Source organism: Protopterus annectens, chromosome 5.part0 (assembly GCF_019279795.1).
Source record: "Protopterus annectens isolate FY-2018-M chromosome 5.part0, PAN1.0, whole genome shotgun sequence".
NCBI lineage: Eukaryota > Metazoa > Chordata > Ceratodontiformes > Protopteridae > Protopterus > Protopterus annectens.
The window spans coordinates 1694209217-1694233965 of record NC_056735.1 but is presented as its reverse complement, the minus strand read 5'-3'; the positions used below and the strand labels follow the sequence as shown (position 1 = coordinate 1694233965).

At 42.5% G+C, this 24749-nt stretch overlaps 1 protein-coding gene across 2 annotated transcripts in view; it reads right to left on the bottom strand.

The window, feature by feature from the left end:
* Positions 1 to 7400: 7400 nt before the first annotated feature.
* Positions 7401 to 24749, bottom strand: part of LOC122801837 (kelch-like protein 9) — a 254786-nt gene continuing 237437 nt past the window's right edge. For both annotated transcript variants that reach the window (XM_044071483.1, XM_044071484.1), the window contains one exon: positions 7401 to 8539. In XM_044071483.1, the coding sequence (XP_043927418.1) occupies positions 8196 to 8539 (344 nt within the window). In that variant the 3' untranslated portion in view covers positions 7401 to 8195. The remainder of the gene's footprint in view (positions 8540 to 24749) is intronic.

Here is a 24749-nt window from a genome sequence, read left to right as displayed (position 1 = left end):
ATGGAACATAGAGCTCTCCTGAGCAAGCTCTTTCTTGGTGGCTGCCACCACCACCACAATGGCATCAACTGGGGACCCCTTAGACCAATGTTGTCAGACAGCACACTCAAAAATCCTATCAGGGCACTTGGGGATGGCCTCTACCATGTCGGGTTCCTTCCATGCCAAATCCACAACTGGATCCACAGGAGGCGACACCCAGGAGGTAGAGGGTCCTGTGCCAAACGCCTCCAGAAACACCAAATCATCTGGGTCACCAGATCACCAGACCAACCCCCATGCTGGTGAAGGATTTCTATGATGTCCCCAAATGAGACATCCTCCGGGGGTGACCGAGGGGAACCCTCCCCTTCCTCAGTGTCTTCTGTGAGGGACTCCGGCGGGGAGTCCAAGTGCCTCCTTTTAAACGTATCTTTCCGAGGGAGGTCCTAAAGGGGAGTCTTTGGGGAGTACTCAGAAACTTCTGTCTGTTCCTGTGGGGGAACTCTCTGGGGTGGAGAGGCAAGTCTGTCCCTGAGGGACCAGGATAATGGAATCTGGCAAACTCCACAAGTAAAACCAGGAACCAATACAGGATAAAATACACAAAAAAACAGAATCAAAAGGTGACTTCCACAAACTCGATCAGATTTTACTTAGCGCTTTTGTCAGCACATATCAGTTGACTTCTTCAGAATAATTAAAACTATGACCATCAACAGGATCAAGTTATCTGACAAAGATTATGCTTGGTTTGTGCCACAAACTCAAGCAACAGCTTCGGGAAAAAAAAAACCTCTGGCTCCATAAAAAAGCATGGAGAATGGAGCTGATGGGAGCCTGGGCTGGCAGCCTGGCGAGACTTAGCCAGAGGCTCGGCCAAGGAAGCTTGGTCAGGGGACCGCTTCCTGGGCCTATCCTGGTCTTTATGTTTGTGTTTCTCCCCATCCCCAGACCTCTTAGCGGAAGGCTGAGTCCCACAGGTTGGGGCGGTGGAAGGAGCAGAAGTAGCTGTTGAAGCAGGGGCTGCAGAGGAATGTGGAGGAATGAGACCCCTGAGGATCAACTTGTTCCTCCTGTCGATCAATGCATGGGGGATTGAATCCTGTGGAGATAGAACAGGAGGTGTCGAGGTGTGAGACCCCTAGACAAACCACGCACACAGTTTGGCCATCAGAAGGGGGAAGCTCTGGCCACACCCTGTGCATTTCCGAAACCCTGGCTTGGGGGTCTCTGTCATGGTCAGAAAAAAAAACACACACACATACACACACACACACACACACACAGTACTAAGATGAAGGAAGAAGAAGAAAAGAGATTGCCTTTGTTTTTTTGAAGGGTTTAGGGGACCAATGCCTGAGAGCAAGGGTAGGGATAAGTACTAGGAGTAAAACAGCCTAAGAAAAGCTACAGAAAGTTGAGAAGAAGAAGAAGAAAGTTTTAAACTAATTCATTTACCAGAACCTGGAGCAATGGACCACCATGCTAGCTAGACACATGGCAAAAGAGATCTGAGGGGAGGAGGGAGACATGGACATTATGGGTATGGGAGGAGCTTGGAGCTCGGATCCGATGCTGAAAAATGCAGCCAAGTCGGATCTATACTAGATCTGTGTCCCATAGGTTGAAGACCAAATGAAAGCAACTTCAGATCAAAGGATTTGTCCTAAGGGATACACTATCCCTGTGGAAGACCATAAAAGGGGGCTTAATGCTGACAGCCTGCAACTCGGAAACTCTCCTGGCAGTCTTCCAAGACAGAAACTTGTGATCACAAGATGCAGTGGGTTCAAGGGGCTTTTGTGTCAAAGATTACAACACCAGAGTTAAATCCCATGGTGGGGAGGGATCCCTGATAGGAGGTCTAAGAAGAAAGACTCCTTTGAGAAAAGCCTTACATAGTTTAGAAGAAAAGTTGGGACCCCTCATTCACATGGAAATTAGAGACGGCCACCAAATGGAGTTTAATCATGGAGAAACTAGCACCTTCCTGGAAGACAGATGCCAAGAACAGCAAAATGTCAAGAAAAGGGGCTGAAAAAGGATCTAAATTAGAATGTCTGGCCCAGAAAGAAAATCTTTTCCATTTACTGGAATATACCTTCTTAGTAGCAGGCTTCTGAGAAACTAAGATGATATTTTTTACCGGAGAGGGGAGCCTGAACTGGGAAAGGATCACTGGAAGTGGAGGAACCAAGCGGTTAGACGAAGAGTCTGTAGGTTGGGAAGAGGAAGCCCCCCAGGAATGGGAAATGAGATCCAGAATGGGATCCAATATCCAGCGAGGATATTTCAGATGAGACCAAAAATGAAGGGAGAACCAAGCCTGACGAGGCCAAAAGGTGGCAATGAGGATGAGAGGGGTCATCAGGTGGCGGGCTTTCTATAAGACCTTGGGAATTATTGGAGTTGGGGGGGGTAATAACAGAGGAGTCCTAACAGCCAATCATGAACCAGATCCTCACTGGGTGACTCCTCTGTTGGGGCAAAGTAGTTGCTGCATTTGTGGTTGGCTGGGGAGGCAAAGAGATCACAGTATGTTGACCCAAATGGTTGAATATCTGATGTACCACTGCTGGATTCAGGGATCACTCGTGAGGACTCAAGACAGACCTGCTGAGTTTGTTGGCCAGCACTTTGGAACTGCCGGGAATGTGAGTTGCAAGAAGAAAGCACCCAGAAGACATTGCCCATTCCCACACTCTCATAGCCTCTCTGCACAGGGGATAAGACCGTGTTCCTTCTTGCTTGCTGATGTACCAGACACGGCCATGTTGTCCATTTGAATTGCTATAGTCCCAAGAGGGAGACACTTCTAAAAGGCTTGCAACATTAGAAGGACTGCTCTCATCTCCAGGATGTTTATGTGCAATCTGGTCTCTGTGGGGGACCATGTGCCTTAAGCAGTCTTTCCCTGAAAATGCTCACCCAACCCCAACAGGGAGGCGTCTGTGGTCACAGTGGCCTTGGGTGGAGGAAGATAGAAGGGTCTGCAGACAGTAAGGTCCTGAGACTGAAGCCACCAAGCAAGGTGATTTCTGCACACATGAGTCATCCTGACAGGCATGGACATGGGATGAACCTGAGCTGACCACTCAACCGCCAAGGTCCACTACAGAACCCACATGTGATACCTGGCAAGTGGCACTAACTGGATGGCAGCCACCATTGAGCCTAATACTTGCAGAATTAGGTGGGCTACTGGACATTCTAAAACCAGCAAGTGATAGACCTGATCCTGAATAAGTTGAACTCTGCGGAGGGGTAGTGCTGCAGTCTCCAACACTGTGTTCAATTGAACCCCGATAAACTCTAGGTCATGGCATGGAGAAAGATTGGATTTGGGTAGACTGATTGTGATGCCAAGATCCTGAAAAAGGCTGAGGGTATAACTGGTGGACATTGACAATTGATGCTTCTTGGGGGCCATGAGGAGCCAATTGTCTGGGTACAGAAAAACCTGGAAGCCTTGCAGCCTGAGATGAGCTGCCACCACTGCCATACATTTGGTAAACAGCCGAGGGCTGTGGTGAGTCTAAAGGGCAGGGCTCTGAACTGGTAGTGACTGGCCCCTAACCAAAAGCTCAGGTGTCTCCCTGAGCATCTGTCAATCTTGATATGATAGTACACATCCTTGAGATCCCCTGAGCGCATCTAATCATCCTTGCGCAAGACAGGCTGAATGAACTGAACAGTGACCATCTGGAACTTGGACTTCTGGATTGACAGATTCATTTTGCTGAGGTCCAAAACTAGATACGGGTCCCCAGTCTTTTTTGGCACCAAAAAGAAGTGAGAGTAATTTCTGGACCCTCACTGTTCTGATGGGACCTCTTGGATGGCTCTGTTTATAAGAAGGTCTTGAACCTCAAGATGGGGCCACTCCCGTTGGTGGGGTGGAACGTCTGGGGAACTGAAAAAAAGGGAATGATGTAACCTCTGGAAATAATCTTTTAACACCCACTGATCTAAAGAGAATTTGTCCCAACTGCCTCCAGGGCAGGACAAACAGGCAGCGCTTCAGGAGTGCTTGAAAGGGCATGTCCAAAAAGGTTCTCAGGACCCCTGATTCTGCAGACCCCCTCTGTCTCTGGTGTGGAATCTACTATTGAATCCTCTGCTCCCGCTTGTGGAAGAGGATTCTTGGGAAGCATCCTGGAAGGAGGACTGGGTCCTGTGGAAGCAAAGTTTCCCTCTCTGAGTCTTAAAAAAAGACTGCTGGGTAGTTGAAAACTTGATTCCCACCTCAGAGTCTTGCTTCCTGCTCACTGTGGTTCAATGTTTCCTTGGCAGAAGGTCCGAACAAGGTCAAACCATCAAAGGGAGTGTTGGTAAAAGATGCCTTGAAGGGTTCCGCAAACCCACAAAGGCGAAGCCATTCATGCCTTCTAATGGCAATTCCTGTGCCAGCCTCTCGAAAGGTGGCATCTGCCACACTGAAGATCAACCTATTTGAGGCATTAGCCAGGAAAGTCAGAGTGGACAGCTTAGGAGAGACAAGCTTAAGACTCTCCGGAGGCAACAACTCTGTAAGGGAAGTGATGAGTTCCCATACCAAATCCCTCTGAAACCGGGTGAAATGTGCCATGTAGTTGGTTGCCCTCAGTCCGAATGACACTCAGTCAAACATGCACTTTGTGAAACGGTCAGTCGCCCGAGACTTTCTATTCGGGGAATTGACCATGGAGCTCTGCTCTGCTAGCTCCTTTTAAGTAGCAGCGGCCACCACAATGGCACAAACGGGGACACTCTTACTCCAAAAAGCCTCATCTCAGGGAGGACACAGAAATTTGTACGCCTTTTTAGGTACCGGTTCCACTATGTCCAGCTCCTTCAGAGCCCTGCTGGCAAGGAGTTCCACAAGCTCGTTGGCAGGTAGGGACACCCAGGTAGAAGATGGGCCCATCCCAAAGGCCTTGAGGAAAACGGATTCCTCTGAAGATGGGGTGGGGAAAGACCAAATGCTTCTTCGCTTGAGAATTTCAAGGGTGTCCTCAAAGGACACTTCCTCAGGCGGAAGCCTGGTGGAACCATCGCCCTCCTTGAAATTGGTGTCCTTGGTGAGGGACTCTCTAGGGGAGTCCAAATGCCTCTCTTACACATCCTCTTCTGAGGGTTCCTCCACGGTGGCTCTGGAAGGACTCGGAAGAGACTGGGACTCCAAGTGGAGTAGTACCTGTTTGAAGGCACTCGCAGGAGGGCTGACCCTGGAAGGATGATGACGCCTTGCCACCCAAAGCCAAGAGGGGCTGCGGAGAACCTAGAGAAGAAGCACAGAAGCCTCTGGACGATATTGTCCCCAAGCTGTCTAGCGCTGACACTACCAAAGAAAGGAAACAGTCTGGAAACTCTGGGCCCGACCCCACCCCCAGGGAACCAGCATGACCCTCACAGGGTCAAGGTGCAGCCTGTTCTGAGGGGAGCAGAACAAAGCCTGCCAGGGACCCTAACATTGTCAGGAAGGGAGGGATACTGGACACTGATGGCCTCTCACAAAGAATGCTTTAATCCTGGTGTTTCAAACTTCAACGGGTCGGAAGAGGACAGGGAAGTCCTGCAGATGGAGAAGGTGCCCTAGGCAACTGTGCTGGGGATGGCAACAAGCCCAACTCAATTTGGGCCTTGAGGAAACTCCTCATCATCCTATCCATACCTGTGGGCAGCAAGCTTCTGGAAGACCTGGAAAACACAGAAGAATACCCCAACCTTGCTGGAGTTCCTGCCAAAGCTCTGCGTTCCTGGGAAGGGGATCAACTCCGATGTGTCAGATCCAAACTCCTGGACCTGGAGGGAGAGCTTTCAATGACTATCGGATCCAACAGAACAATCGGATCTGAAGTCCTGGTAGGATCTGATACTTCAATCGTTACACCAGTCGGATCTGGACAAGGTTTGTGCCAGGTCAGATCTGAAGGCCTCCGAGGCTCTCAGAGCAGAAGAGCCCAAATCTGAAGCCAAAGAGGCGGGCTCAGCTCTGGGGATTTCCGATCCAAGAGCCTCGGCTTTTTTGAAGGAGATCCCTTACAGGAAGGGGGCATTTCCTCTTAGGATCTGAAGGAGCTTTAGAGGGGGGAGCCCAAAGCCAGGGGGACCCCCCCTTAGCTAACCACTTCAGCAACATTTGTTCCTGCGTTCCATGAGAGCCCTGGGGTTGAATGCAGCACAAATGTCACATTCAGCCTCCAGGTGAGGCTCTCCCAAACAAACACACTCCTCGTGTGAGTTTGAATGAGGCATCTTCCAACCGCACAAGGAGCATCTCTTAAGACATTTTTCAAAAGACACGCACGCACGCACGCACGCACACACACACACACACACACACACACACACACACACACACACACACACACACACACACCCATCTTCACAGAAACACACAAAAGAGCAAAAGTACAAAGGGAGAAATACCTAAAACTACTACCCCCCCCCCGCCTTTTTTTTTTTTTTTTTTTTTTTTTTTAAATTAAAGAACTTATATTAAGAAATTAAAGAACTAGCTATGAGGGGGAGCATCCATAGGGAAAAGGGTAGGAACCCAAGAGACTACACCAGTTAAATGTACAGGGAGATGAGGAAACAGACAAGTAACCACTCTAAAGCCTAAAAGAGCCAAAAGAAAACCCAAAAGGAGGAGGAAAAATCCCAGAAAGTAAGCACTTACCTGAATGAAGTCTTGAGCTACTGGAATCACATCCTTATCATTTCCGCGGCAAATGAGATCTGAGAGTTACAGGTCAGCAGGGGATTATGGGAAGGGGAGGAGCTTGAGCTCTGGATCTGTCCATCAGTTGCTGACTCGGACCTGAGGTCAGATCCAAGACCCATCTGTGATGAATAATGAGACGGATAGCATCAGATCCTGTTGTTCTATTAATTGGAGGAAAGGGTTAAACTATGTTTTCTCTGCACTATCTTCCAAAATCAGCCTGCCACCCATCAAAGACAAACCCAGCCATGCACACAGCTGCAGGAAGTAAACCGGTGCATCTTGATCTGAACAATCACAAGAGATACTATGGAAACATTCTGTCCTGCTCTCTTAACATTAACATTTGCTTACTGACTTGAAAATTTACTATGTTAAAAGTAAACGCATTCACCTGATGTGACGCCAGATTCCAGAAATAAAACCAGTACATAAATCTTTACAATTTAAAATGTAATACCACGAATGTGGGCACAAAACAGGTGTGTAAAAATGTTCTGATACTGATTTTATATTATTAGAAACTCAGAATTGTCCATATTATACATACTGCGTGTAATGCAAAATCCATTCTATTAGTTTAAACGTATGATCCTTCCTTTAATAAGATCATCAGACGATTCTGATTTGTAATGCAAGACATTCATTTTTCATCCTGGATTATTTACAGTATATAATTCACTAATGAAACACAAAAGCACAAGAGAAACCTGCTTCATAAGCCACTTTAATTAACCTGAGCAACACTGTAATAAAAACGACAAACCAATGTGTGTAAATAATTCTGGAAATACCATCAATTGCATCACTGAAACAAACGTGTTTAGACTTCACAGGGGTTAATATACAAATGAAAGCATTTTATGCCATAAAAAAAAGATATTTCTATGCAACACACAACATCCTGCAGCACTGTCTCCCTTTTAAATAGATGACAGGGCTTCTTCAAATTATGTACAAACAATAGTGCAAATTAAATTATCTCATCAAAAGAAAAGGGCGTGGGTCAACAAAGGAAAAAAAAATAAGCATCTTGTTCTAAAACACACTTAGCAGCTTACCCTCAACTAATACAATCAAAATTAAGAAGTACAGGACATCCAAAACTAGATGACATCTTGTCTTTACCTCTTACAGCATACTCTTTGTTCACCTTAAAATAAGGCTGGTCTACTCGTACGTGTGGGTCAGCAGAATGAAGACAAGTGGTGTAGATGGTAGCCTTTCTGTAGGTACAGGTTACAAATAAACACACCTCAGGTGCTAACATAAATGATTTTCTTAGGATGAGGAACAGGCCTGTGAGTGAGAAAATACCAGCAGGACAGTTAAAGAATAGTAACAAAGATGGCAGTACTGGAACACCCAAACAACCAAAAACAAACATATTCCATCCATGCAAACATAAGGTGAAGTTCAGCATGGACATACCACAGGGGTACTCATATTTCCATCCAGGATAAATAATGAAAATGATTTTAAAGGATGAAGCGAAAGATGCTTGTCATAGGGGTTCTAAAACATCATTTTTCTTGCTGAGGTAGTATGGCAGTGTGAGAACACCACTACTGAGCCCTACTAAGGGGCGGGGCAGCTCAGGTCCAGCACTCCAGCTATCACTTTCAGTATCATACGCATGGACATTTTTTAGAAATCCTTCTTCATTCCAAGAAAATCCACCAATGATATAGATTTTATTGCCCAATGCTGCTGCACCATGCTGGCTATGTCCTACAGGAAGGTGTGTAAGTTCTGTCCACTGATCAGTAACAGGGCAGTAACATTCTGTTACTTTAACATCTGAGTAAGTACGTCGCTGTCCCTCAACACCAGTAATTATAACACCACCTATAAAATAGGGAAAAAAGTAATTACAATTACACCCATCTGTTTAGAATACAGCCATATAACAGAAATAAGCACCTGCGAGTCACACTGTACATTTATAATAGGCAGAGCTCTGCATATTTTACAGCCCAAAACAAGACATACATAGCACGTCTATCTGGAATGTTGCATTTTTTCATACATTTTAGATTCAAGTTAAGATGATATTCATGCATACACACAATATTGCTACATGCAAATAAATGAATATGAAATAATCAAAATACCTGAAATCATTAAGCAATTTCTGCTACTTTTTAGACATGCTATCACATACACAAGCATAGTTTTAGGTTTGAAGAGATGACCCCTAAGAGATGGCAAATTTCCATCAGAAGTTCTTCACAGTTTGATAAAATACATTTTCATGGATGTTTAACATTTTTCCATAAATACTTCATCTCAGTTATCTGTAAAGTTCATCTCCTTATGTGACATCATAACCATCTGTTGTGATAAGGAGATTTACTCAGTTTTGCAACTGTGATCTCATAATCACTGCACTACAACTTTAAAAACTTTAAGGAAGGAGAAAGTAGCATAAAGAGAAAACATTTAATAAAAACGAGGATTTGTAATTAACCCATGTTAATTCAGCAATAAATTACCACAGCGAGAACGTGTATGTTCTTACTGTGTCATAGGCCTTCTAATGAAGCTGTCTAGAATGTCACTTTTTCAACAGTACAAATAATTTCATGAACCAAAAACTGTACCTCAGTGATATGTATATTCTGTAACAATACTACTATGGTGATACAGGCAGCATGAAGCATACCTCTGAACTATCCAGAATTTTGTAGAATGCCTAGAATTCAGACTCATAAAATGTGTGCTTCTGAAAAATCATTGAGGAATGAAGTCTCTAGATAATGACAGACATTTGTGTTTCAGACTTTAAATCCTTATTCCAGCAACATGCTGAGTTTATAAAAACAATATTTAAAATCTGCCCCTATTTTTGTGCCTTTGCCCCCCATTATATTTGGCTTCATCCAGATTTCTTGTGCTAAGACGTTGTGAGGTATGGATGAAGGCTTGTACTACAGGAAACATAACATCATGCAAATATCAAATAAGGGAAGGACTGTATCCCACTTTGGGAGTTTGAAATCTGCACCACCATTTCATTTCAGAAATTTTAACCTAGATCCTGTACCACAAGAGATTTTGGTGATTAAAAGATATAAAGTATTAGCTGGACAACTGTTCAGGAGTAAGTCATTTTGAAATGAGTCACCTTTATTTGGCAGACACTGGACCTATGACCAGAGGAGATCCTGGTGATAATCACATAAAAAGAAGTGACCAGGCAGCTTTTCAGCAGCATAGCATGTTGAAATGAGTTACCTCCAGTCTGCTTACAGTTTTGAGCAAAAATAAACTTCCAAGGGCAGATTATAATTTCCAAGCATTCATAAACTTTGTATGGACCTAAGAAATGCACAGCTTTAGTATTAATTAATAAATCAGCCTGTGTCACTTTACAATCGCTCATTTGCAAGGGCTTATACATGTGGGACGTCTTCAAGTACCTGGATGTCTTAGCATCTCAGCTGATTAAGACAAAAGGATGCAACTCCAGGAAGATCTGGTTTCAGATCAAGAAGGACATTTTTTTTATTTATGAATTACATTTCAAACACAAATACATGTGTAAAATGTTCCTCTGAAATAAAATGCAATGCAAATTTCTTCAAGAAGGGTTTATTCTTAAAAAAAAATATATAATAAAATAAAAAATATATTCAATATTAAAGAACATGTTATTCAGAATCTGGGAAAACTAGCCTGACAACTATAACGGAGAGCTGACATAAAGGTCAGCTGCTGAGTGGTACCATGCAAAGAATGAGCACTGAGCTAGTACTGTACAGCACTGACAAAGAACTTGTACTTGTCTGTATCTGCACAAATGAACTGGTTTCAAGGGACAATTAAGGATAATTGCTGGTCATGTAAAATTAACCCATATAATCAGTGGCCCAAGTATAACATAAGCTTACCTTTGATGATGGCCACAAAACACTGTGGAAATTGTATCAGAAATTGTGGAAATACCTTTGCAGAAATGTGCAAAGAACTGTTTGCATGTATTTGACATATCTGGTTGGCTATATGCAATAATGTTTTGTATAATAACAATGGGAGGAGTATGAAATAAGAAGAAAGGCAGAAAAGTGATTATGGATGAAAACAGCGGAGAGGATAAGGAATATAAGGTAATATGATGTTTGTGCTTGACATTGTATGCTTTTATAAATATAAAAGATTGGGAAAGAATGCTGAAAAAAAATTGTATTTTTAAGTAGGACTGCATTTTAAGACTTGTATGATGTTACTATGATTATACACGCACACATGCTGAACATTGTATGGAAGGGGTACTACATAAAAGGAAATGATTTGGGATTTTTTTTCTACTGGTGCCTATTTAAGTCCTAAATGTGATCATATTTATCAACTTAATGTTCTTCAAAGGTTCAGTCACTATGTGACATCCTATATATTATATAAGCATGTTATAGTGTGTCCAGTTGTCTTTTGTTTTCAGGGCTTATACTTCACAGTTTACTTAAAGTGCAACTTGCTGGATATAGCACGGAATAAGCATTACTTAACAATTAAATATTCTGATAATTTTTTTTACTGATGCTAGTTTAAGCTTTAGTTTGCATGTCAATGTATAATGTTCAGCTGTGTGCCAACTTTTCAGGCATACACACATTTAATTCCTGTGATTATATTTACACTTTTGATTATACTCATACTTTAGATGTTTCGGGAAGTTTCATTGTGTGATGTCAGTTTTGTTCTATTGGTGCCTTTGTATCAGGTGATAGTAGTGGCATGTTATACATATTCCTGGTTAGTGGCACTTGTTATTTGACACAATAATGAAGCTTTAGCAAAACTGGTCTAGGTGAGGTTGGCACTGGTTATAATAAACTTTGACACTATTTTTGGTCCTTGGCTGCTGTAATTTATTTTGTTTATTTATATACAAGCAATGCCATGAAGAAGGGGAGAACCTCCCAGTGCCAGAGAGAGAGTTCAAACATTCTGTATGACTATTTGTCCCTTTTAGTTCCCCCTCCCTGGCAATCCTATTAATCTATCCTTCAGTCAAAGCCTTCATCTTAACCACTGCCATCATGCTTTGTCAGACAGATGGGTTCCGAGAACATTCCTACTGGAATCTACAGGACAGTGGGAGTTCCTTACTCTTTTACTGGGAATTCCTCCTCAACTTGTTAACAAAACGTTCTTCTTTCCTCCATTTTTGGAGCTAATGCTGTCTCTGTGGGTCATAGTACTTGTGCCCCCATGTCTGAAAAGCAAAGGTAAAAAACATCTTCTGGTGCCAAAGAAAGAAAGAACTTGCAGAACAGTCAGACATTCCTTGTTACCTCTTTTACCACCCTCAGTTTTAAGGTAAAGTTAGATTAAAAGATGATTATCATCTCATTCCAAGTTGCATATTTTTGTTTAAGATTCTGTGTGCCAGCCTTATCCTTTGATCAATTCTTTACATCAAAGGCATTTATAACGTGTCTGTCTCCATTAATTGCTTACTGTGGGGACTGCAAGGCATTCACAAATTTCCATTTTTGGACAACTTGTCTTAATTGCAAACTTTTTCCCCTTAATGTTAGAATTCTTCAACGTGTATCAAAGGAGCTCCTTTAAAATGGGGGGTTTCATGTGAATTTTCTGAAATCATCTTTTTTTCCTTCTCATAGATTTTTTTCTGGGAGCTTTTTGAATACACTTTAGGAAGAGAGTCTTCCTTGGGATACAGTATGACTTTACAAAGAAAACGTCCTGATCTTTTCTAGCCAGACATTGTCTTCTACCTAGGAATATCTCAAGACTCTGGATATCATGGCATCTGTGTTTGTAAGAAGTGAAAGCTAACTGGCAACACATATTTTTGACTGTAATAAATTACAAGAATTCTGGTTAGAAGTAGAAATTACTTTAAAGTCTATGTCAAACAACTGTAAATTAACAAGATCAGTAATCTTTATGAATGCTCCATAGCCAATGTTGACAAAAAAGAAAAACTTATATCATTTTGGAATTTGATGGCAATTGATAAAAAGACCATCACTAAAAAGCGGACTTCAGATAGTAAACTGGAAACTTCACTAGAGAAAAGCAGATAATAAATTTGGTATTAAACTCTTTTTGTATAAACTAAAACTGTTTAGATATAATTTATATACTCGTTGCATCATCTGTTCTTCATTTCCTTGTATATAGTTGTTTGTGTCATCATAAAATCAATAAAAATGTTGGAAAAAATGAATGGAAAGATCACACCTGGAATTGAAACTTCATGCTACTTACTAGCCTGGTTACTCATTCACAGCAATCTCATAAGTGAATGCGGTACTTTTCCGTTATCGGGGCAACACATGGTCTTTCACCCAGTTGGACTATCCCGGTAAAGAAATGTAAAAATAAAATAAAAGTAAAATAAAATAATGTTTCTAAAACCTAGCCAAACTATCCATTTATGCTGTGCAGACGAGATCAGTAAAAGAAAAACTGAAGCATGCATCCATTTGGCTTTATTGGCCTGCCCCTAATTCTGGACAAATCCAGATTAAACATTATGTCTACTTAAATATTTCAAAACTGTACACTTAAATACCCATTTGCTGCTTGTTCTTTGTGTTAAGATGACGTGCAATGAAGTTACGTTTCAAAACCGTACACTTAAATACCCATTTGCTTGTTCATTGTGTTAAGATGATGCGCAATGAACTTATGTGGACTGTGATTTTCTTTTGAATAGTTGGACAGTAGAGGGCGAACACATGCTGTGACATAGTAAGATTTTTTTTCATCCACACAAATTGCGCATTGTGACATTTTAAAGGTTGGTAGATACAAACTTATGTTCGGATCTAAGTATACATTTTCACATGTCTTTGTACTGCAGGAAAGAAAATTTCTCATTTTTCATTATACATGAGTTCGACAATATATTTCTGCAACGTAAAAGCCGACTTCTTCCAAAACTGTCGTAGAATACAAAGCAAGACTATGGTTGTGAATACGAGTGTGCCATGCTACTGTTTTACTAAATATTCTGTAGAACAAAGTGCATTCTTTTTGGAGAACGGTAGCAACACTGCAAATAAAAAAAGAAAGATTACAGCATATAAAGTCCAAATCATAACAGCAATTGCGAGTGCTTGCTAAGATTCCAAGTGCTCAAACCGCTAATTACAAGTGTTGCACAGAAAAGTACCGTGCATGCAAATGCTCACAAACACCCAAAGCCACTACATGTCCTTTAAGTAGGTAAGGTAAGCACTTAAAGTCAACCACTGATCTCAGTGCTCACCTGGTGATTTCTGGATATCTGACTACAGATGATAATTTGACAAGGAACTTTAACAGGAGCAGATACTCCAAGTTTCTCTTCCAGGTATGTTTTTATAATGAATACTGACAAAATATCACATATATTTCTGAGCAGCAGTAAAAGTATACAATGCCTACAGTAGTGCGCCTTTCATTTTTTAATTTATTATGGCAATAATGGAGGGAATGAGTATGAGAGCAGGAAGTTGAAATATATTACTGTGGCCACTATTCTTATGTTTTCAGGAAAGTCATACATCAAATCTGGCATAAAACACAAAGTATAGGAGAATGTGTAAAAGAAAGGAATGTCACATGATCATTATTAGGTGAACATCAATGTGGTTTATCAGGGAGGGCATGCATGTGAATAACAGCAACTTGTTGAAATATATTATCGCTGTCATTACTTCTGGCACTTTCATCAAGTTAAAAAATCAGTCGAGAAAGCAGGGGTGGAAAGAAGGGAAGCAGAGTGTATAAATTAAACAGAAGTTAAAGGCTGACTGTTAAGACAATCACTGATAGAGTTTGCCAGAATGGCCAGTTTTTGTGTATTTTATTAGCAAACTGTAGCCATTGTTGTTTTTAATATGATTTTTTAAACATCTGTGAGGGCAATCAGACCTTGATAATCCTTCAGACAGGAGTTGTGGAGGTGCTCTATGTGAAAGCAAACAAACACTACTGGATCAATGTTAAATGATCAGTGCTGTAGTCTTATGGGAGGGGGTGAGAGTGGGGGTGTGGGTCAGTACACGTGTATAACAGCAAAAATATGAAATTCACTAGTGGGCCCATTATTCCTTTCAATTCTGTCACTACCTAAATCATAATTTAATACAGAAGATGGTGATCTTTGTAAAGAGAGCAAGCTGCTTGTGAAAATAAATGGCAGTTCCATGGTCACTTTTAACCAATCACTGATCTAGTTTATTGGGGGATGGCACATCTGTATATCTGACAGCAACAGGATGAAATGCATTACTGTGCTCATTTCTTTTGCATCTATCAAACATCAAAGGTGTACCATGAAAATAGGTTATTTACAAGAGGAGGAAGCATAGTGTGTGAGTAAGGGGCGCAATATTTGTCAGCATGGAAGGAGATGGTCAACAGACCATGCTGTTTTGCCAGGGATGATCTGCACCTCTCCCTTCTAGGCTTTTGAATATTAGCTAAAACACTGTCTTCTCCCATAGTGCCTTTTTTTAGGCAATGCCAAACTGAAAGTACTTCCGACATAGCAAATCAAAACCAAGAAAATCTAAAGGTATTACTGCTCAATGCTAGGAGTCTAAAAAAAAAACTCCACTCCCTAGAAGCTCTCCTTACACTAGAGAATGCGGACGTCTGTGCAGTCACTGAGACACAGGCTCATAGGTGTGTACTACGCTAATGGCCCTGGAATCTTTACAAGCTTAGCCCATAGAAGTGCCCTGGGATCGTGGCGCCCGACGTTAGTTCCCAGTGCCTCTATCAAGTAGAGCCACTGGAGTGATCTCCGGGGTGAACTTTCTATTTCCCATCCACTCATCAAGATTTCTCTTGAAGACGGCCAGTGAGGTGCTCTGCTTGACATATATGGGAAGTCTATTCCAGAGCATGGGCAGTCTCTGGGTTATGAACCTGTCCCTCCAGCATGTTCTGTTGATTGTGGTAATGAGGTTGAGGTCTCTGGAGCGTGTGGTGCGGAGGGATTGGAATTTCTTTAGATGTAGCATTTCTAACAGAGCTGGGTCAGACATGGCATTGTAAGTCAAGCAGAGATCTCTTAGTAGATGATATGAGACAGAGAATAGCTGGAGTTTTTTTGAGTCTGTCCATGTAGGACAAGTGTTTAAGGCCTAGGATCCTCTTTGTGAGGTACTTTTGTGGCCTTTCCAGCTGTTGAATGTGTCTAGTAAGGTACATGCCAAATGGGGCACTATACTCGATGACTGGCCTAATGAGGGAAGAGTAGAGAGAAATGATGACCTCTTTCTCCCTGGATGCAAAACCCTTGGTAATGAGATGTGCCACACAGAAGGACTTTCTGACCACAGTGGCAATGTGGTGGTCGAAGGAGAGGTTGCAGTCAACCTGTGTCCCCAGATATCTTAGAACGTCTTCAGTGTTCAGTGGGCTCCCATCAATGTGGTAATTTGTGGAAACTGAATTTTTACCAAAGGGGATGATGACACATTTTTTGGCATTAAGCTTAAGGCCATGCTTTTGACACCAGTCATTGGTCTCAGTGAGGCCTTTCTGTAGGACGTCTACATTACCTGGGGAGTTAATAATGGCTCCCAGCTTGTAGTCATCTACGAACTTGGTCAGCCAGAGTCCCTCTGTGTTGGCCTGGACTTCTGAGAAGTAGATGCCAAACAGCAGAGGACCCAGGACCAATCCCTGTGGGACTCAACTCGTGACTGGTTGGCACTCTGACTTGGAGTCCACTACTTTCACACTTTGGGTTTTACCTGTGAGCCAATTTGCAACCCACCTAGTGATATAGGGGTTGATGCCTAGTTTGGTGAGTTTATCAGTAATTCCTGAGTGGGGAATGGTATTAAAGGCCTTGGCCAGATCGAGGTAGGCTGTATAAACTGCCTTGCCCTCATCCACAGCTCTGGTGACTGACTTAAAAAGTCACCAGGTTGAGCAGGCATGACCTACCTTTCATAAAATCAAACTGAGTGGGATCTAGAGTTTGGAGATTCCCTATATCCTTGTCAGTTAGGTTCATGATGATGCATTCCATAGCCTTACATATCAGGCTCATCAGCATAATGGGGCAATAATTCCAATATTATAGTTTAAAGCCATGGAGAGCACATCAACAATGATAGGTTATTATGCCTTCTACACATTTAGGCCAGCTACTTCACAGGCAGGGACTAAAGGTGGAGGTGTCTCTATTTACACCAAAGATAAATATACTTCAAGGCTGGTCAAAAAGGACAATCCACTTGAGCTGCTCCATGTTCAAATCACCATAGCAAAATCCAATACCACTTTCTTGCAAGGTACATGTCCCCTTCTATGACCCAAGAAACCCATACCATGTATTTAAACTTATTAGAAACACTAACCATCCAACCCAATACCATACTCATGGGTGACTTTAATTAGCCCACTGTTAACTAGAAATCCTATATGATACCAAACATACATGCACAGAGATTCCTGGATTTTGTAAACATAAAGTCCCTGGACAGATAGTCACTACACCAACCAGTGGTGCAACCATACTGGATCTGGTCCTCACTAATATGGGAGAGTGCTGCACACTCCCTACTGATGCCTTCTCTGGTAAGGTCAGACCACAAAATGGTCTCCTTTGAAGTAAAAATAAAACCTGGACTCCCAGCTAATCCTGGAATATTCAAGAACTATTCTAAGGCTAACCTCCTACTATTGAGAACATGGAAAAATTTCAAGCCCCCATAAACCCTGAGAACACTGCTGCCTAAGCAGAATTATTCACAGAAACCCTGTACAAGCATGTTAATAGCTGCACATAGGCAGCTGTGCCCACCAGGAAGAAGTACAGAACTAACTCAAAAAACAAGCCACCCTGGTGGAATAAAAAAAAAAAATCAATCGGCTGTACAACAGAAGAAAGAAAATCATGGCAAAAATTAGGAGGTGCAGCACCCAGCAGGATAAAAGCACTCTCATCAAACTAAACAAACAACTCAGAGGACACAAAGTCTACAAAGCCAAATTTGAGGTAAGTTTGGCCTCCCAGGCCAAGGACAACCACAAAGCACTCTTTAGCTATGTCCTAAACCTCAAAGGCAATACATAATTGTGTGCAGACTCACTGTAAATGGAGCCACCTATACTGAGCCAGAAGACATAGCAAACCTCCTGGCTGATAAATTCAGCACCAACTTTACCTCTCTCTGCCCCTCAACCTTCCCTCAGGAAATATCAAATATAAATCCACATACTATCACTAGGGAAGAGGTTCTTAATGCTCTCTTTAATACCAAGAACACTGTAGCAACAGGCCCAGACAACATCTCAGGATGCTTTCCAAACAGCATGAAACATGATCTATCAGGGCCTCTGGAATTACTGTTTGACTGTAGCCTCCAAAGAGGTTTCATGCTTCATGAATGAAGAAAAGCAACAGTCATCCCTCTGCACAAAGGTGGGCCATCTACAGACCCTGGAAATTACAGACCCATAAGTATCACAAGTCTTGTATGGAAAGCCATGGAAAGAATTATCATGGAGATGATCACCAGAGATATAGTAAATCTCCAGACACTGGACCCAACCCAGTTTGGTTTTGTTAATGGCAGATCATGCCTACTCAACCTGGTGGACTTCCTTGAGAAGGACACCAAAGCAATTGATGACGGAAAAATTAATCACATTGCCTACCTTGACCTGGCCAGGCAGTGGACACAATACCCCCACTCAGGCATTGTTGGCAAGTTCAAGAGGTTAAATACAAACCCGTATGTCACCCGGTGGACAGCCAAGTGGCTCACAGACAGGACCCAGGAAGTTAGAAGTGGGGAGTCCACATCTACAAAGAAGTCAGTCACAAGTGGAGTCCCTCAAGATCAGTCCTTGGACCACTCCTTTTTGAAATTCACTTCTCAGAAGTCAAGGCCAATGTCAGTGGTCTCTGGCTGACTAAATTTGCAGATGATTGCAAATTAGGAGCCGTCATTGAACCTCACACTGATACAAATGTTCTCCAGGAGGGTCTGACGCAAACAACTGATGTCAGAGCCATGGACTAAAACTAAATGCCAAGAAATGCATAATGGTATCCTTTGGAAAGTCATCTATCCCTGGTAACTATCATATTGACAACACTCCCCTTAGAGTTGACCTAGCAGTCAGGGACTTAGGGACACACATTTATTTTATTTATTTTTATTTTATTTTACATTTGTTGACCGGGATAGTCCGTCTGGATGCATGTCCATTTTCAGCAGAGGCCCGGGGAGGAAAGCTCTGTGGAATAACAAATCATCATAACATGTCACATATTACAAATAACAAATATATTATTTATAGAGATTAGATGGGCAAACAATACAAATTATATATAGAATATTTTCAGTGATTAGAAGAGCAAATATTATAACAAATCCTCAGATATTGTTATTCAGTGAGAGAATCGGATAAAATTACATAGTAGTCTACCTAGCAGATTTACACATTCCAGAGACAGGTTAACCAGGCTTGATACAGTGACATAGCCAGTTTGCTCCTGGCTGGTGTTTGAGCCTAGTTTTGAACTGACCAAGTGAAGAGAGTAAGGTAATATCAGCTGGCAGAGAGTTCCACAATCTACCTACAGAATTTACAAAGAGTGAGTCACCGGCTGAGTTATTAGTTTTACATATCTGAATAAGGAGTCTGTTGGAGGAGCGCAGCAGTGTAGGATTATTATAGAAGGTGACAAGATCTTTAAGTGCAGGGGTATTGTTAGGGTTATATATGATTTTATGGGCCATAACCAATTAGACTGGGTAGTACAAGCCATCCAAGCTGGATTAGATTGATGCAGTGATGTGTCCTAAAAGGCAGCCCACTGGCAAACCTGGCAATGTGGTTATAACAGATTGAGAGTTTGTTCATGACAGTCTTGTTAACATTAGAGAGAAGAGGGGATGCATACAGAAGAGTAGAGAGAAGGTGAGATCGAGCTATGGCAACTTTGGCTGCGGGGGTTAGAAAGGCTTTTATTCTGTAAAGTGATCCTAGTTTTTTGTTAATGGTTTTGATCAGTTGGTTAACATGTAGGTCGAATTTTAGATTATTATCTATAATGACACCTAACAGTTTAGTGGAGAGGTCAGGGGAGATTATTGTTAAATCATTTGCTTTTATTATAAAGTTAAAGTTAGTAGACCTTTGTGTAGGTAATAATAACAGCATTTTAGCTTTTTTAGGATTTAAATCAGACATCGTTGGGAAAGCCAGTTTTCTATTGTGTTGAAGGTGGCCTGGGTGGCTAACTGTAACTCTATTGGGGATGTAGCTGAGCAAATCAGGGTAGAGTCATCAGCATATTGGATACAGCTGACTTTTGGGATGACAGTATTCATATCGTTGATAAAAATGGAAAATAACAGGGGCCCTAGTATAGAGCCTTGTGGTATTCCAAGGGTGTTAGGTAGTAGGTTAGAGAGTTTATTCTGCCAAAGAACAGCCTGTTGTCTACTACTTAGATAGGATTTAAACCACTGTAGGGCTTTAGGATGTAGACTGAGTGTTTGCAGGGTGTGGATTAATAGTTGGTGGTCAACCATATTGAATGCCTTGGAGAGATCCAAGAAGAGGGCTGACAAAATAAGGTTATTGTTTTGATTATGGTTTATGGTGTTGGCAAAGGCTAGAAGGGCTGAGGTAGTACTGTGGTGAGGTCTGAAACCATGCTGGGTATCTGCCATGAGGTGGTTATGGATCAGGTGGTGCATGAACCGTCTCTGAATACATTTTTCCATAATCTTTGCAAGTGGAGAGAGTATAGCTATAGGCCTATAGTTGGAGAATTCAGTAGAGCTACATCCTTTATGGAGTGGGATTACATAGGATATTTTCCAGACAGTGGAAATTTTAGCTTCTTCTATGGTTCGATTGATAAGTATCGATACTGGGTATGCAACAACATCAGCTGATTTTTGTAGGTATTCATCAGGAAGTTGGTCAGCCGATACTGTGGTGGGTTTTCGTTTTTTGATTAGGGTATGGATAAGTGATGTGGTGACAGGTTGAAAACTAAATGAGAGTAGGTTTCTAGAGGTGGTACTTTCTGGGTCAAGCGAGCTAGGAGGTAGCTGGCTGGCTAGGGCCTGAATTGTCTTGGTAAAACATCCTCTGGGGGGTTATCAGTAGTGGCAACTGGGACGGGGGTAGTAGTTTATTCAAGCCTGCCCAAAACTTCTGAGGATTATTTTGATTTTCTGTCTGTAATTTGCAGTAGTATTGTTTTTTGTCTTGTAGTATGAATTTTTTAGTTTCGTTTCTAAGTTGCCTGCATTTAATTTGATCTTGGGGGTGTTTCGTTGAATGCCATAAAGCCCAGGCTTTGTTTCTAAGGCTAATTTTGAGTCTAGCCTCTTTTGAAAGTCATGGTGCAGTTTTTGCCTTTGTTCTTTTTGAGCAAATAGGTGCGCGTAAGTCAAGGATCTCAAGGAATTTATTGTTAAAGTACACAACTGCTTCCTCTAAGGGGAGGAGTTTTAAAATAGACCAATTACATGATTAGTTCCTGTTAGAATTTGGCTGAGTCAAAGTTTTTGTTATTTCTAACATTTCTTAGTAAGGGTTGTTGGGGATTGATAGCTTTGTGCTTAATTATATATGTGAGATGGTGATCGCTTAGACTATCGGGGTGGGTACCAGAGGTGTACAGATGGGGGTGACTACTGATGAGTACCCAATCAAGTATGCTTTCTTTTTGGTTGGGCTTACCTACCCTAGTAGGGGTGTTAATGATTTGCGTAAATGAGTGTAGGCTAATATGGGTGGTTGGGGATTCTGATGAACAGGTGGCCCAGTCTACACTGAAGTCTCCGAGAAGTAGGGTTTCTTGGGGGTAGTGACTAGATATCCAGTGTAAGGTGTCTTCAAGTGTAGCTATATTGTTACCTGGGGAATATACATGCAGATGATATAAATGCATTTACTTTTGTTAAGTTGCAGTTTGGTGGCTAGAATATCTAAGTTGTTAATCTGAGGTGGTTGTACTACATCTGTGGTTACATTCAGCTCCAATTTATAGAGTATAGCTACCCCACCCCCCTTCCTGGAAGCATGGTCCAGCCTGTGTATGTTATACCCAGGACCATCATGTGTCTACAGTTGTGAGGAAATCACTCTATATTGCACAATGTATAAACAAAGGTAAGTCCAAGGAAGTCATTGTTCCACCTGTATTCAGCATTCATCAGACCTATCATTTAGTACAATGCACCCCTTTGGTATGTACCTAACCAGGCATATCCAACAACTGGAATGTTCACAGAGGTTCCTCACTAAAATAATACAAGGTGTTAAGTAAAATGTCCTATGCAGACTGCCTCAAGGCCCTATCCCTGCATTATGTCTCCTACAGGCTTTTGAGGGGAGATCTATGCATAGCATACAGGGCATTGTCAGACCCCCACTCTGATGGACCTCTTGTATATCCACAAAACAAACAGCACCAGAATTACCTGTTCTAAAGACTTAAACCTTGCCTGAGATATAAATAGGTCCTGCTGGATAGATAAGTATGTGTCCTAGAGACTACCATGTCTATGGAATAGGCTTTCCATCCATGTGAAGTAGAGTTCTTCCCTAACCCAATTCAAATGCAACTTGGACAACTGGATGGGAAACCAGAAATTCATCCTTGGTTTGGCAACTATGTCTCTAATGGGACCCCCCTCTCCCCCCCTAAAGGAGAGATAACTATCCCAGCAGAGTGTAGCCTCCCAGACATCTCAAATGCGCAGGTGAAAGCTACTCTCTCTAAAGCTAAAAACACAGCATCAATGGGACCGGATGGTGTCCCCGGCTGTGTGCTACACGAGCTAAATGAGGAATTAGACCCGCACATAAGGCAGCTGTTTAATCTCAGCCTTACCACAGGATACGTGCGCAAGGAGTGGCATACGGCAACTGTGGTCCCACTCCACAAAGGCGGTGCCTCTACGGACCCTGGTAATCACCGCCCCATAAGCTTAACAAGTCTAGTCTGCAAAGCTATGGAGAGGATCATAATGGAGCTCATAAACAAAGATATAGGGGACTTGCAGACATTGGACCCGACCCAGTTTGGCTTCGTCAAGGGCAGATCATGCCTTTTGAACTTGGTCGACTTCTTCAAAACAGTCACCAAGGCCATTGATGAGGGAAAGGCAGTCCATACAGCCTACCTTGACCTTGCAAAGGCCTTCGACACAATACCCCACTCAGGTATTGTAGAAAAACTTACCAGCTTAAATGTAAACCCATATGTCACAAGATGGGTTGCAAACTGGCTTAAGGACAGAACCCACAGGGTTAGAGTTGCTGGCGCTATGTCAGACTCCAAGCCGGTCACAAGCGGTGTCCCACAGGGCTCGGTCCTTGGCCCCCTATTGTTCGGCATCTACTTCTCAGAAGTACAGGCCAACATGGGAGGACTTTGGCTGACAAAGTTTGCAGGCGACTGCAAACTGGGCCATAGTGGAAAGTGCATCGGACACGGATATCCTTCAGAAGGGACTCACGGAAACAGATAGCTGGTGCCAGAGCCATGGCCTGAAGTTAACGCCAAAAAATGTATAGTCATACCCTTCGGGAAAAACAAGGTAACCCCAAGCTACCATATAGGTGGCAATCCACTAAGCACAGAAGAGGTTATCAGGGACCTGGGGACCCAGGTTGACAGTGGCCTTTCTTTTGACACTCACGTTGCTAAAGTGGTTAGAAAGACCTTCTACATTGCCCACCTGATCATGAAGGGATTCACATCCAGATCTAGTGAGGTCATTGTTCCCCTGTACTCTTCACTTATCAGACCAATGATCGAGTACAATGCCCCATTCGGGATGTATCGCACCCGACATCTGCAGCAATTGGAGAGACCCCAAAAGTTCCTCACCAAAAGGATAAAGGGACTCCAAAATCTGTCATATGCTGCCAGATTGAAGAAACTCCAGCTCTATTCAGTTGCATACCGTCTGCTCAGAGGTGACATGTGCCTGACATACAAGGCCATGTCCAACCCGGAATTAATGGACATGCTCCACCTCAAAAAATCCAAATCCACCAAAACCACTAGAGCAAGCGACTTAAAGCTTAGCACGGATATAAATAGGACGTGCTGGAGGGATAGATTTATCACTCAGAGACTCCCTATGCTGTGGAATATAATCCTGGTCCATGTGAGGCAGAGCACCTCGCTGGCTCTGTTCAAGAGAAATCTTGACCTGTGGATGGGAGATCGTAGGTTTATCCCGGGAATCATCTCTGTGTCACTGCTAGACAGATGCACAACAAACTAATGGGCACAGTATTTTTTCATAGGGTGGCGTAAGCCACAAAAATTTGGGCTAGGCTTATAAATGCCTTAGGGCAGATAGCCTAGTATAAACCTATGAACAGGTAACCTGTAAATGGCTGATCTCCAAAACCCCTGCACACAATTATCAAGGGTTTCACAACTTGTCAGAGATTTGGGATGCATAGCTAAGCTTAGAAAAGCCCCTTGTGGTCATTAGCATAGTAAACACCTATGAACCTGCAATTAAAGGGGCAATTACACAATTACTTTTAAATAACCATAGGTATTCTTGCCATGAAGGCAGAGTACATGCATGACAGCAATAAGTTGAAATATATTACTGTAGCCATTACTTCTTTCAGTTTTACTCCTGTCAAATAGCAAAGGTGTACATATAAACTGTCTACCTCTTAGGGGAGAAAGCTGCATGTGAAATAAATTAAAGTTTAGTTGCTTTACCACTGATATGTCTTTTCTGGGTGGGCACAGCATACATTACAACACACATTAAGGAGAGGGAGAAGAAGAGGGGGAAGGCATACTCAAAGGCTGGAAGAGAGGCGGAAGGTTATGGATGTGGTGAGAGAGGACATGCAGGTGACTGGTGTGACACAGCAAGATGCAGAGGACAGAAAGAAATGGAAACAGATGGTCTGCTGTGGCAACCTCTAACGGGAGCAGCCAGAAGAAGAAGAATCAAACAGCACAGGTATTCACAGAGAGTGGTCTCCCCTCAGGGAGAAAATGGAGGCAGGCTGTGTGTGAAAGTGACCAACCACTGCTTTCACTTGATCAAACTTA